Source organism: Urocampus carinirostris, chromosome 11 (genome assembly GCF_059441175.1).
Source record: "Urocampus carinirostris isolate Australia breed hairy pipefish chromosome 11, RoL_Ucar_1.0, whole genome shotgun sequence".
Classification (NCBI taxonomy): domain Eukaryota; kingdom Metazoa; phylum Chordata; class Actinopteri; order Syngnathiformes; family Syngnathidae; genus Urocampus; species Urocampus carinirostris.
Genome location: NC_142359.1, coordinates 42,771,554 through 42,785,749, shown reverse-complemented (window position 1 = coordinate 42,785,749; position 14,196 = coordinate 42,771,554). Strand labels below are relative to the sequence as shown.

At 46.1% G+C, this 14,196-nt stretch overlaps 1 protein-coding gene across 1 annotated transcript in view; it reads right to left on the bottom strand.

Moving 5' to 3' along the window:
- The window catches only part of abcd2 (ATP binding cassette subfamily D member 2), a 62,137-nt gene that overhangs the window by 38,871 nt on the left and 9,070 nt on the right, over positions 1 to 14,196 (bottom strand). Inside the window, exon 4 of the mRNA XM_088346830.1 lies at positions 10,153 to 10,315. Within this exon, the coding sequence (XP_088202956.1) occupies positions 10,153 to 10,315 (163 nt within the window). The remainder of the gene's footprint in view (positions 1 to 10,152; positions 10,316 to 14,196) is intronic.

Genomic DNA, 14,196 nt, shown 5'->3' with positions numbered 1-14,196 from the left:
TAATGCCTGTCTTTTTTAAACCCAATCACGTCTGTACTCAAATAACGATGTAAACTATTATATTAAGTTGCGAACCTGAAAGGCATTGAAGGTATATTGAGTAACCTAAAAGGCATAAAATGTCAGACAGGACGAAAGGAAGACTGAGATCACTTGCGCTCGTTTCTTGGTTTTATTGAAAGGAAGGAAATGACAAGGTGGGATTCTTCGATCCGTTGATTGGCGGATTGACGAAACTTGACAGGGGGGTGAAAGCTTGGAGGGAATGGTCGCCGACAAGCGTAATCATAGTGTTGTTGGCCGGGGCTGGAGAAGAAGGGCGTCATAGTATTCGGAAGAGAGATCAGGAGTCAGATGGGCAGGGCAGGTCGTAGGCAAATTCGGAAACTGGTCGGCAACGGAGATCAAGCAGAAAAACAGGAGGCAGGCAAAGAGTCGGAGGTACGGGCTTAGTGCGCAGATGGCAACAGATTGCATAGAACAATCAGACAAAGTGTTACCGAAAGCTGGGGATTTAAATGGACAGGATGCGCCAATCAGCTGTCCTGGCTGTTGGCGCCAAATCCTGAACACAGGTGTTCCCGATCCGGGTGATTGTGACAGAACCCTCCCCTCAAGGGACGGCTCCAGAAGTCCCCAAAGAAAAAAATTAATCCAACAGGAAAGTGCATAATCCGACAGGCAAGTGTATAGTCCGACAGGCAGGTACATAATCCGACAGGCAAGTGTATAATCCGACAGGCAGGTACATAATCCGACAGGCAGGTACAAAATCCTACAGGCCGGCAGGTTAGAACTCCTCTGAGCGGACCGACGCTCCATCGTCAGGCGGCGTAGACGATGATGGACCCGGCGGAGATGTAGTCGTTGGCCGGACACCCCTAGGACGACCTCGGCGAGTAGCAGGTTGATCTGGATACTGGCGGTGGAACTCAGAGATGAGCGAGCGATCCAGGATCTGCCGAGGGGGGGATCCAGGATCGTTCCTCCGGGCCGTATTCCTCCCAGTCCACGACATATTGGAGACCACGTCCTCTATGACGAGAGCGGAGCAGACGTCGCACGGTGTAGATAGGGTCACCATCCAGGAAGCAAGGGCCTGCGGGGGAGAGACTTCAGGTACCAGAGGGCTCTGGCGGACAGGCTTAATGCGGGAAACATGAAACGTCGGGTGAACCCTCATGGTGCTGGGCAGGCGCAGGCGGACTGCCAATGGACATATAATTTTGTCCACCGGAAACGGTCGAAGGAATCGGGGGGCCAGCTTCTTGGACTCCACCCGTAGTGGAAGGTCCTTGGTGGACAACCATACTTGCTGGCCCACCTGGTACGTTGGGGCTGGAATTCTTCTTCAGTTAGCCCCCTTTGAAAAACTTTGGATGGCCCGAAGAAGAGCAGCCCGAGCCCAAGTGCGACGACAGCGACAGGCATTTGCAAGAGCCGACGGACAGAAAACCTCTTCCTTCTTCTCTCTTGGTTGAGGAAGAAGGGTGGCTGGTAGCCATAGACGCACTGGAAGGGAGACATGCCAGTGGAGGAGCAGACAAGGGAGTTGCTGGCGTATTCCACCCATACCAGCTGTTGTGCCCAGGAAAGAGGCTCACAGGAAACCAGGCAGCGGAGAGCCGTCTCCAGTTCCTGATTGAGGCGTTCAGACTGTCCATTAGATTGCGGATGGAACCCGGACGAGAGACTGACCGAGGCCCCCAGGAGACGGCAGCACTATTTCCAAAATCCCGAGGCAAATTGAGGACCTCGGTCTGAAACAATGTCTTTTGGGATTCCATGTAGGCGGAAGACATGCAGCTGGACCACCTGCGGCGTCTCCTTGGCAGACGGAAGTTTGGGCAAGGCCACAAAGTGGACCATTTTGCTGAACCGGTCCACAATCGTCAAAATGTTTGTCATCCCTTCCGAGGCAGGCAGCCGGTAACGAAGTCCAAGGAGATGTGGGACCAAAGACGGCTGGGGACTGGTGAAGGTTGAAGCAATCCGGCAGGGGGCCGATTCGAAGTCTTCTGCACAGGTTTGGCAAGCCCCGACGTTTTCCTGGACGTCCTTAACCAATGAGGGCCACCAGAAACGTCGTGCCAGGAATTTGCTGGTGCGGGTAGCACCCGGGTGACAGGAGAGGCGAGAGTCGTTCCCCCATTGAAGGACCTCCGACCGTAGGGCTTCCGGGACGAATAGCCGCCCCTCTGGACAAGTACTGGGGCCTGCTTGGTCTTGGAGGGCCTCCTTGACGCAGTCCTCGATGTCCCAGATGAGAGTGGCCAGTAACCCGGACTCAGGAAGGATGGCTGTCGGACCCTGGGAATGATTGTCCTCCTTTTGAAACTGGCGAGAGAGGGCATCTGGCTTGACATTTCGGGACCCGGGGCGGTAGGAAAGGGTGAAGTTGAAACGGGTGAAGAAGAAAATTCTTGTGGTCAGTCCAAACTGGGAACGAAACTGGCACCCCTTCCAGCCAGTGGCGCCATTCCTCAAGGGCCAATTTTATTGCTAGCAGCTCACGATCCCCCACGTGATAATTGTGTTCGGCAGGGGATAAGCGACGTGAAAACAATGCACAGGGGTGCATCTTTTGATCCTCGGCTGACCTTTTGGGAGAGAACAGCCCCAACACCAACGTCCGAGGCATCCACTTCAACAACTAGCTGACACCCTGGGTCAGGTACTTGGAGGATGGGCGCCGTCAAAAACCGAGCCTTGAGGGCAGAGAATGCTTTGTCGGCCGCAGGAGACCATCTGAAAGTTTCCTTGGAGCTAGTGAGAGCCGTCAGGGGACCCGCTACCGTGCTATAGTTCCGAATGAATCGTCGGTAAAAATTGGCGAAACCCAAGAACTGCTGGAGCTTCTTGCGATCCGTGGGGACAGGCCAGGAGGTGACTGCCGACACCTTTGCAGGATCCATCTCCAATCTCCCCTCCGCGATGATATACCCCAGGAATGACACGGTTTGGGCGTGGAACTCACACTTCTCAGCCTTAACGAAGAGGGAGTTCTCTAGGAGTCGTAAGGACAAGTTGGACGTGCTGCGTCTGTTCCTCCAGGGATTTAGAGAAAATCAGAATGTCACCCAGATAGACAAACACAAACTTGTTGAGTACATCACGCAGCACGTTGTTGGTAAGGGACTGGAAGACGGCGGGGGCGTTTGTTAGACCAAAAGGCATGACAAAATATTTGTAGTGCCCCGTGGGAGTGTTAAAAGCCATTTTCCATTCATCTCCCTCCCTGATACGGACCAGATGATAAGCGTTTCTGAGGTCCAGTTTAGTGAACACTGTGGCCCCTTGCACTAGTTCAAAGGCGGAGGCGAGCAGTGGTAAAGGGTAGCGATTCTTAACTGTTATATCATTAAGGCCCCTGTAGTCAATGCACGGTCGTAAAGAACCATTTCTCTTGCCACCAAAGAAAAAAACAGCTCCAGCCGGGGAAGAGGATGGCCGAATTATTCCGCCTGCCAAGGCCTCCGAGATGTATTCCTCCATGGACTGTCTTTCGGGTGCAGAAAAGGAAGAGAGACGACCCCGCGGGGGAGTAGAGCCAGGCAGAAGGTCGATAGCACAGTCATAGGGGCGATGTGGAGGAAGGGAAGTGGCCTTGGCTTTGCTGAAGACTTCCCGTAGGTGGTGATAGCAGGCAAGGACCTTGGACACGTCAGGAGGAGACTTGGAAGCCACGGGTCGGTCAGGGTGATATGCAGAACGTAGACAGGTTTGATGGCACTCGACGCCCCATTCCATGACGGACCCCGAACGCCAATCAAAGTGAGGGTTGTGCCGTACCAGCCATGGATGGCCCAAAACGAGTGGCTGGCCGGGGGATGGGAGAAGGTGGAACAGAATTTGCTCTCTACGATTGCCAGAAAGTCTCATCTCCATTGGTTCGATAACATGGGTAACAGTCCCCAGAAGACGGCCATCTAGTGCTCGGGCGGTGATAGGACTAGCGAGGGAATTCAATGGGATCTTGAGTTTGTGGGCGAGGGAGAGGTCCAAAATGTTAGCTTCGGCCCCGGAATCCACTAGCGCGGAAAGACTCTGTGGGGAACCAGCAATCAAGAGATGCACGTCGAGGGAAGGTCGAGAGGTTTTGGAGGACGGGATAAGGGCAGAACTCAATCGGACGCCTCCGTTGTCCGACAAGCCCCCCCTTTTAACGGACACGTTGAGATTGGATTGCCCCTTGCCGCCGCAATAAAGACAAAGTCCCTCAGAAACCCGCCGCCGGCGCTCTTCGGCCGATAGCGCTGCCCGATTAATCTCCATGGCTGGTTCGCGCCTCGGCCGAGTCATACCTAATTGGTAAAATGGCGGCGCCCTCTGTTGGCTGCGGCTGCATCGGCTCGCTACAACGGGTCAGGTGTATCGACATTTCGTTCTGTGTACATTGTTACAAAGAATGACAATACAAAGGAAATTATTATTATTATTATTTGTGAGTAACTGTCATCGGGGATCGGGGCGTTTGGAACCCACTTGGCTCTTTGGGCAAATTCGTCGAGAGTCGTATTGTTCTTCCCCTCTCCTGTCGCTGTGCCTGAACCTGACGGTCAATTTGCGCCGTCAGTGCAATGGCTTCATCGAGGGTAGAAGGCGGAGTATGGGACACCAATTCGTCCTTCAAGTACAAACTGTGGAGATAAGCGTCCACTAACGCTTCCTCATTCCAATTACTCTGGCTAGCGATTGTTCTGAAGTCAATGGAGTAATCGGCGACCGAACCTTTTTCTTGGCGAATGTTGAGCAGGGAGCGGGATGCATCAGACGAGGCAGACCCAGTATCAAATACTTTCAGGATCTCCTGGGAGAATAGGGCAAACGAGGAAAATGCCACCGATCCTCGTTCAAACTCAGCGGTTCCCCAAAGCCTGGCTCTCCCAGTCATGTGGTTAATGACGAACACTACCTTGGCTCCTTCGGATCGGAAATTTCGGGGTTGGAGATCAAAAATGAGTCGACAGTTTATGAGGAAGGCACGAACTTGGGTGGGGTCGCCGCAAAACTTTTCGGGTGCGCCCACATGGGGTTCTGCTGCTTCGGAGACATGCGAGGTAAGCAATGGAAGAATCGTCGGGGGTGTTTGAGGACTCAGAGACGGGTTGACGGAATGCAGAAATGGTGATGTCAGTAATTTTGACAGCTGCTCAGACAGGCTCGCTACTTGCTGTTGGTTTTGTAGTAAGAGGTGTTGTTGCTGTTGCAGAAGACCTTGTTGCTGTTGGACTTGTAGAAGCGTGGCGACGTCACTTGCGGATTTCTGTACGGCGCTTTCGGTCCATTGTAGCCGCTGCAGAGCGGAGAAAGACTCCGCGTTGCTGGATTCTTTCTTCGGAGGAACGCGCGCTGATCTCATGATTTTGGGTCTGATTGTTCTGTCAGACAGGACAAAAGGAAGACTGAGATCACTTAAGCTCGTTTTTGGTTTTATTGAAAGGAAGGAAATGACAAGGTGAGATTCTTCGATCCGTTGGTTGGCGGATTGACGTAACTTGACAGGCGGGTGAAGGCTTGGCGGGAATGGTCGCGGACAGGCATAATCGTAGTGTTGTTGGCCGGGGCTGGAGAAGAAGGGCGTCGTAGTATTCGGAAGAGTGATCAGGAGTCAGACGGGCAGGGCAGGTCGTAGGCAAATTCGGAAACTGGTCGGCAACGGAGATCAAGCAGAAAAACAGGAGGCAGGCAAAGAGTCGGAGGTACGGGCTTAGTGCGCAGATGGCAACAGATTGCATAGAACAATCAGACAAAGTGTTACCGGAAGCTGGGGATTTAAATGGACAGGATGCGCCAATCAGCTGTCCTGGCTGTTGGCGCCAAATCCTGAACACAGGTGTTCCCGATCCGGGTGATTGTGACATAAAAACTCATCAATTAACTATTAATATGACACCACAAGTTGGCTTTAAGATATTACCACGGCATTACAAGTTATGAATTAAGCTAAAATGAAGGCTTTTACAAATAATTACCTTCATGACAAAATTATTGTTTGAAATTATTACTTACTATTTTTTTCTGTAGAAATTCACTAAATATGCAAAACAAAACAATCTAAAGCCCGTGGAAGATAAGTAAAAACTTCTGGCCAGTACGAGATAATAGTACATGTGATAGCACTGCATCAAAGGCAAATCTGTATAATCGCCTGTTTCTTTCTTTAATTTATATGGGTCCACCACATTATTAACTCAAATTTTTGTGTCGTATCTGTCTGTTTTTGTGAGTTTTTTTTATAATATGGGTCACCTTGTTTCTAATGATGGCTTCAAAAATATTAGACACTGGATGACATCTGCCGGTAAAGTGGTGTAAACATAGCTGTAAACAGGTCTCACGGGGTCAGTGGGAACTATGTATAGCTCCCTATCAGCGTCTGGGCTGCCGAGGGCTTTCCTGTTTTGTTTGCCCCTGGTTGGCGTTCTTTGGCTGCCCACTATGTGATGTTTGGCCGGCTAGCCCAGCGTTAGCGCTGATTATGTCATGTATCATGGTTTACTCCCTGTCGGCTTTGCGTTAATCGTTTTTTTGCCGCTTTTCCTTGTTGGTTCATAGTTAGATTGGCTGCCCATCTTGGGCTTTTTGATCAGCTAGTCTGGCGTTAGCACCAGTTTTACTGTGTTACTTACCGTAAATTCCGGACTATAAGCGGCTAATTTTTTCCCAAACGTTCAACCCTGCGGTTTATTCAGTGATGCGGCCAATTTATGTAATTTTTCTAACAGCCTCCAGCGGCGCTCGAGTAAAAAAGGTAAGATTTAGACCGGTGGAATATATGCTCCAAGGAAGACTGCAATCTCTTAGCTTGTGCACAAATTAAATTGGCGTAGACATATCCTCATCATGCAAATTTCGAAAAGAAAGGCACATGACGCAGCTTTCAAGCTAAACGCAATCGAGCAGTCCGATAAAGAAGGAAACAGAGCTACTGCACGTAAACTTTACTTTGCGAGCGTGTCGCTAGCGTGTTTTTGTATAAGGGAGCGTGGAACAACGTCTACATGGCAAAGTCTCTTTCCCATACTGAGGGAAGACGACTTTGATGACGTGAATTATAAGGAGGAAGATGAGAACGGTTTGCCTTGGTTTCTACATGTACGGTATGTTTTTCTTAACAGAGCCGTTTACCTCGTTGCGAGCGTGTTGCTAGTAGCGTTTTGCTACCCTTCACAGGCACGGTTTGGGATGAAAGTTATAATATTATTATTAAAGCTTTGAAAACACTCTTGGTGTACCGTCTTTCTTTGTAAATATGTGTAACCACGTTTAATATGTATTTGCAAGTTTATATTTTTGTAATGTATTTATTTTAGAAACTTAGTCTGATGTTTTCCACGGGCGAATCAAAAACAAGGGGCGAATACAACGGGGGCTGATGGGAAGTGGAGTAAAGGTGAGACGTGTTTGTGGACGCAGCGGACAATAGTGGATATATATTTTTCCCACCCTTACCTTTGGAAATATACATTTTTTTTCCTTGGATTATTTTCAACGGGACCCAAACTCTGCAGGTCTGCATCAAACATTAAGTACCGGCGTCATTTTCCGTTTATTTTGCCGGCTGTGGTTTTTCGACTGTATACCGTATTTTCCGCACTATAAGGCGCACCTAAAAGTCTTAATTTTTTTCAAAAGCTGACCATGCGCCTTATAATAAAGTGCGCCTTATTTATGGATCAATATTAAATCGCAAAGTCTTCCAACTAACTTGCAGCCGCCGACTAGATTTCCCCCCGAACGCCAAGTAATCCGTGGTGTATGCTGGGATTTATTTACCGGCGTTTCATTGGCTAATCAATGTGTCAATCATCATTTGAATCGATCACTATTGGCTAAAGTTATTCGGAGGTCAAGGGGCGGATCCTTTTTATCATTTACAGGCTGGCATAGGCTAAAGCTGAAAAACAAAGCCTGCAATTGGCCGAAAAAGATGTGTCAATCATCAGTTGAATCGATCACTATTGGCTAAAGCTATTCGGAGATCAAGGGGCGGATCATTTTTATCATTTACAGGCTGGCATTGGCTGAAGCGGCAAAACAAAGCCTGCAATTGGTCGAAAAAGATGAATGCGTATGGCACGTGGTTGACGGCATACAGAAAGCATTTTTTTGCTATTTTGTATTTGTAAATATTTTATTCTCCTGGATTTACTAAACTCACGGATATAAGAGGACCATGGCTGCATATTATTATTGAACACGACTTCGGTGAGCTACTCTGGCTATATATTTTCCTAGTATCTTGTTTCAGACTGAACTCGATGTTTCTGTGATAAGCGGTGCAGATAATGGATGGAATGGAGTGTCTATTTTTAAATTAAACTCAATTCCAAGTGTTTATTGACATCTTCTATGCGGCAGCGTGTTGGGGAGGCAGCGTCAAGAAGAAGGATGCCTCTCGTCTCAATAAACTGGCTAGGAAAGCGAGCTCTGTTGTGGGCAAAGAGCTGGACAGCCTAACAACAGTAGCTGAGAGACAGGCACTGAAAAAGCTGAGGTCAATCATGGACAATCCATCGCATCCGCTTCACAGCATTATCTCCGGACAGAAGAGCAGTTTCAGTGACAGACTGCTGTCACTGTCTTGTACTACGGACAGACTGAAGAGATCTTTTCTTCCTCATGCCATGAGGCTCTTTAACTCCACCCGGCAGAGTAAAGGCCCACATTAAACCACACCACCTACATTGGATATTACCGAATCTTACTGCATTATGTATTCTGTGTAGCACTATTTAGTTACTCTATATAACATGCTAAAGTGGGCATTTGCACGTCACACTGGGTATTTGTATATTGTATTCTTTTAGCTTTATTATTGTATTGTTCTCAGCTCAGGGATGCTGCTGGAAATGTGAATTTCCCTTAGGGGATGAATAAAGTATCTATCTATCTATCTATATGCACAGTAAAGTTGCGAGCGAAAAAGAAAATAGAAACTAAGGAATGGTTGGCATTTCTTGAATCCCAAGACTTTAACCTTCCGAATGATGGAACGATGCATTTGAGTGACATCGTACGGACACCGCGTCCGCACGTGTTCTCGACACGTATTTGAGTCTTTCCAAGCTTTGGGAATGTTAAGGGGGTAATAAGTTTGACTGAACTATCTGACTGTTTTGTCGACGTTCCCATTGTAGCGCCTTATAATCCGGTGCGTCTTATGTATGTCAAATATAGGATCAAAAATTATTTTTTTCGGGGTGCGCCCTATAACCGGGTGCGCCTTATAGTGCGGAAAATACGGTACTTTGTGTTCGGTTAAAATGGTGGGACTCAAAGTCGGGTTTGGGTTAATTTTGTGATTGTGTCACATGTTTTAATGTGGGCACATGCGGCTTATATACAGGTGCGGCTTGTGTAAGTACAAAAGCGGTTATCCTCTTAAAATGTGGTGGGTGTGGCTTATAATCAGGTGCGCTCTATAGTCCGGAATTTACGGTAGTTTGTTTATTCGCGTTAATTGTTGTAGCCATTGATGCTTTTCGTTGTTGGTTCGGCCAGCCTTGCAGTTTTCCGCTGAGGCTGCGGCCCTCTTTGGTTGAATGGTCCAGGTTAGCCCCCATTGTAATTTTTGCCAGCTAACCCATTTTTGTCAGTTTGCCCTTTGTTGAACAATTACTGCATCCACCTTGCGACACAACGCAGAAGAATTCAGCACAAATCTTTAATCGATACACTAGTAATCTCTTCGACTAATTAACAAGTAAGACAATATGGTGACTGGCTTGCTAGGGTGCTGGTGTTCCTTTGATGATATCACAGCTCAGGATGAAAAAGACAAGACAATCTGTTTTCAAAATCGGAATATAATTGGAATATACAGATTAAATGAATATGATCTGCATTTTATATAGTGCTTTTCAAGTCAATGACTTCCCAAAGCGCTTTACAATGTGCTCCACATTTCCCAATGGCGGCCTTGCAGCCATGTAAGGCGCTAACCTGCTTATTGGGGGTATTAGGGGTTCAGTGTCTTACCCAAAGACACTTCGACATGTTTCACGGACGAGCCGGGGCTCGAACTGGGATCCCTTGATCCCAAGACGAGCGCTCTACCTCCTGAGCTACTGCCGCTCCATAATATCAATTTTATGCAAAAAATGTATTATTTCCTTATATTTTGCATGTTTAAAACTTTGGGAATACCTTTTATCTCCAGTGGTCCATCAATGTGCAGCTCCTGTTTGCTTTTCCTCTTCCTGCTAGTGGCGTCAGTCAACAACGAACGCTTGTAGACGCCCCTTTGGACGTCCTGGAACACGACAAACATATTGTGGACCCGGGCCGTGTAGCCTGCCAGCTCTGTGACCTGTCACATACAAAGAGAGTTGAGGAAGGGGTTATTCATAACTATTAGCGTATTAGCTCACAAGGGTCAGATTCATGGAGAAGGTCATGAAAAGGTTAGGCAAGAGACCGGGAAACAACGCTCACGTGTATAGTTCACTTAATTGGTGTCTTTAGCTTGTAAGCAATGCTTCTAGAAGTGATATTAAAGTTTTTATTTTATTCAGACATAATGCAAAAAATAAAATGTGTTTCCTGGGGCCCATTAAACGGATGTATCTTAAAAAATCCGAAAAAGTCTGCCTTTTTAGCCCTTATTGCTATTTGTTGTTAGTTTGAATTTGATTATCGCCATGCGCTACTATTGCATCGCTAAATTCTCTTTCATTTTTAGTCAAATATCTCTCATGTTCCCAACTTTGTTGAATTCACTCTTGGCGTACTGTGTGTGTGAGTGAGTGAGTGAGTGAGTGAGTGAGTGAGTGAGAGAGAGAGAGAGAGAGAGAGAGAGAGAAAGAGAGAGAGAGAGAGAGAGAGCTGCGCTTCGGAATATAGAGCGGTGCCCTTTATACTAAAGAGTACAGCTCTTTCGAAAAAATGTTTCCTTCTAATTCAGACCTGAGAAGGCAAGAAATTAACAGGTTGTAGCAGTCATATCAACAGTCCAGCAAGGATTTTGTTAAATCTATGACACAACAACAAATTGCAATGGAGTGCTCACTAAGAGTGTCGTGGGTATTGGCCAAACATAAAAAGCCTTTCTCTGATGCAGAAATAATAAAAGAGTGTATGACTGAGGTGATAGCAGCAATGTTTGAAGGAAAACAAAAGGAGGAAATGACAACAAAAATCAAACAAATCCCACTCCTAGATTAATCAACCACAAGACGCACTGAGGTACTGGCAGATGATGTGACAAAACCGCTTTGTGATGTCTTGAAAAATGCTGAGTTTTGTGTTTGGACAAAAGAACACCAACTTTACATATGTTGACTAGCCTTGCACACGACCGTCATAAAAAATGGACCCGTGCTTATTTGAAAAAAATAAATAAAAATGGTGAACCTTTAAGATTTGCAAAAGAGGAGGCCTGCTGTAACTCCCTCCAGAAGCACGACTACAAGTGGTTTTCCTTAACGGGTTTATTCTTCGGTAAAAAAACGTCTTCAAACCGGGAAAACTAAAAACATACACATGATACACAGTATTAAAGTGTCATCAATCATAAAACCAACATGTAAACGAGATAACGAAAGAAAAAAACAAACAAATGTTTTAACTTGTTGGCTGCATGCAGTGAGAAATTCTCATTATTTTTAGTATTTGCTCTTCTCTTGAGTGCCTCTTTTCTATGGCATAAAACACACCAGGCTACGGTCATTTTGAGTTGCGGCTCATTGGCGCTGGTTATGCACGACACACCCACACGTCTTTGTTACACGTACGTACCAACGTGATTACGCAACGTAGCTTCAGCCTGTATGCCAACAAAGTGTGTAAAATTGCATCCATAAAGAGTTAACTGTTAAAACTCGTGTGAAAGCAAAGCGCAGGTCAATAGCGCGTAATCAAATTTGTGTCACTTAGAGTTGAAACTATAAATTTTATTGAGAAGAGGCCAATTCCAAGCCCAATTGTGAAAGAATTGACAAAAAATTCTAAATATGAGTTTGCTGAAAATTACAGGCATTCCCGAGATGCAATTATCCGCATGAACATTGAAGCAGCAGTGACAGCTCCAGACAATTGCTTTAAAATTAACTAAATGCAAAACATTTTGAATACTTTAATTAAATTGAATACCCCTTAAGTCTAAGGTGTCTTAAAACAGCATTTAGTTTCAAAACAACCAAATTTAGTTTTGCTTTGTGGTTTCACTTATGATTAGCACAGCTAAATAACATTTCTTAAAAAAACGTTCCCAAAGGGGATGACAATTTTTTATTTTGGGAACCATTTACATTTTAATGGGAACTAGATTTGGCCAAGTTGCACTTGCGTGATTACAATCTGGTCAACATTATAACTCAGCGAAGCGCAAACTCAACTTTTAAGCAGCGACTAACTTAAAACAACTGTTTTCTTTGTCAATCAGTTAAAAGGAGGTAGTCGTCATTCATTTATAGATATCATAAATATAATCCAAACATGGATGATCTGCGATCTGTCCGTGCGGGCCGCGACTCATCATCTCATTCCAGATGATTTAGACGACACAGAAGGTGCCACGTCACAAATCCTTCATATCAACATTCCGCGACTGACCAATGAAATCCAAGAAGCGGAAATTTTCAAAACGCAGCACAAATCCGAAGTTGTCTTGTACTAAAACGTGTTGCCCATTGTAAACTGAGTAAACAAAAACTTGAACAGGCTAGCAAAGCACTAACGGCAAATTAGCCCGCTTCGGCACAGCTTAGCCGCCAGCTAACCGAAGCAGAGACTGCCAAGCCTGACCGAGCTGAATTGCACGAAATATTTGTCATTTTAACCTAACAACTTACGGCAAGTACACACACTGTCAGGGAACAATAAGTAAAATTGCGCAGCGCCAAATTTGTCAATTAAAATAACAAATTGCAGAATTAGCGGACTAACAAACCGACACAAGGTTATTGAATCTACAAGCTGACAATGAACACGACAAATATCTGTTAAGTCTTGCCAATAAAGGTAGATAGATAGATAGATAGATAGATAGATAGATAGATAGATAGATAGATAGATAGATAGATAGATAGATAGATAGATAGATAGATAGATAGATAGATAGATAGATAGATAGATAGATAGATAGATAGATAGATAAGGGCAGCACGGCGGGGCAGTGGTTAGCGCTTGTGCGGCACAGTTCATGTCATCGGAACCTCCTGCGTGGGTTCAAATCCAGCTCCAGACTTCCTGTGCGGAGTTTGTATGTTCTCCCCGTGCTTGCGTGGGTTTCCTCCAAGCACTCCGGTTTCCTCCCACGTTCCAAAAACATGCATTTTCGAGTGAATTGGCCAGTCCAAATTGTCCCTAGGTGTGAATGAGCGAGTGAGTTGTCTGTCCCCGTGTGCCCTGCGATTGGCTGGCAACCAGTTCAGGGTGTCCCCTGCCCACTGCCCGGAGATGGCTGGGCTGGGCTCCAAGAGTCTCAAAGTGACGATGAAAATCGTGTACCGCTCATGAAGCGCAGACGATGTAGTCCATATGGTCATCAACACACCCTTGGACATGGCGCACCTCCCCTAATAAATCGGAACTTGAGCTGTCACTTAGAGAAATCCTGTCAAAAATGTAACGTCACAACAAAAAAACCTCACGATACAACCAGTTTCCAGAAGATGCCTGGCAACCACCCAGACATTGAGGAAATTGTTCCTGTTGTAATTGGTTCAGCAGACTTACTAATGATAATCAGCGAATACTCAGGGACAGTTGCCGTCAATTTTCAGATGGGAACGTACAGGAAGCTGTCAAACAACTTGCCAACATTGTCATGGCAGTCCGGAAAGACCTGGCGGGCCCAAATGATTATTCTGAGCACAGGTGAAACAAAGAGCTAAGCACCTCTTAACCGTTCACCGTTAAAAATGCGTCAAATGGATTTTGTTTTCGGACTAAATTAGAGCGAGTTTCAGACTACAATGCTCTTCTAGATCCAGGGTCTTAAATTACGGTAATGTCCCGAAATGTATTACAACAACTCCAAAACATGCCGAACTCTATGTGCCATTAATTCCAATTTGACAGTGAAATCATTTGCATCAACACTTGCACACCAGGAGGCCATGGTGTCGTTACACTGGACAATCGGACATAATAAAGTACCGTATTTTCACAACAATAAGGCGCACCCCCCAAGATTTGTTTTTTGTCCTATATTTTCAATACAAAAGGCACACCAGACTATGGAAGGTC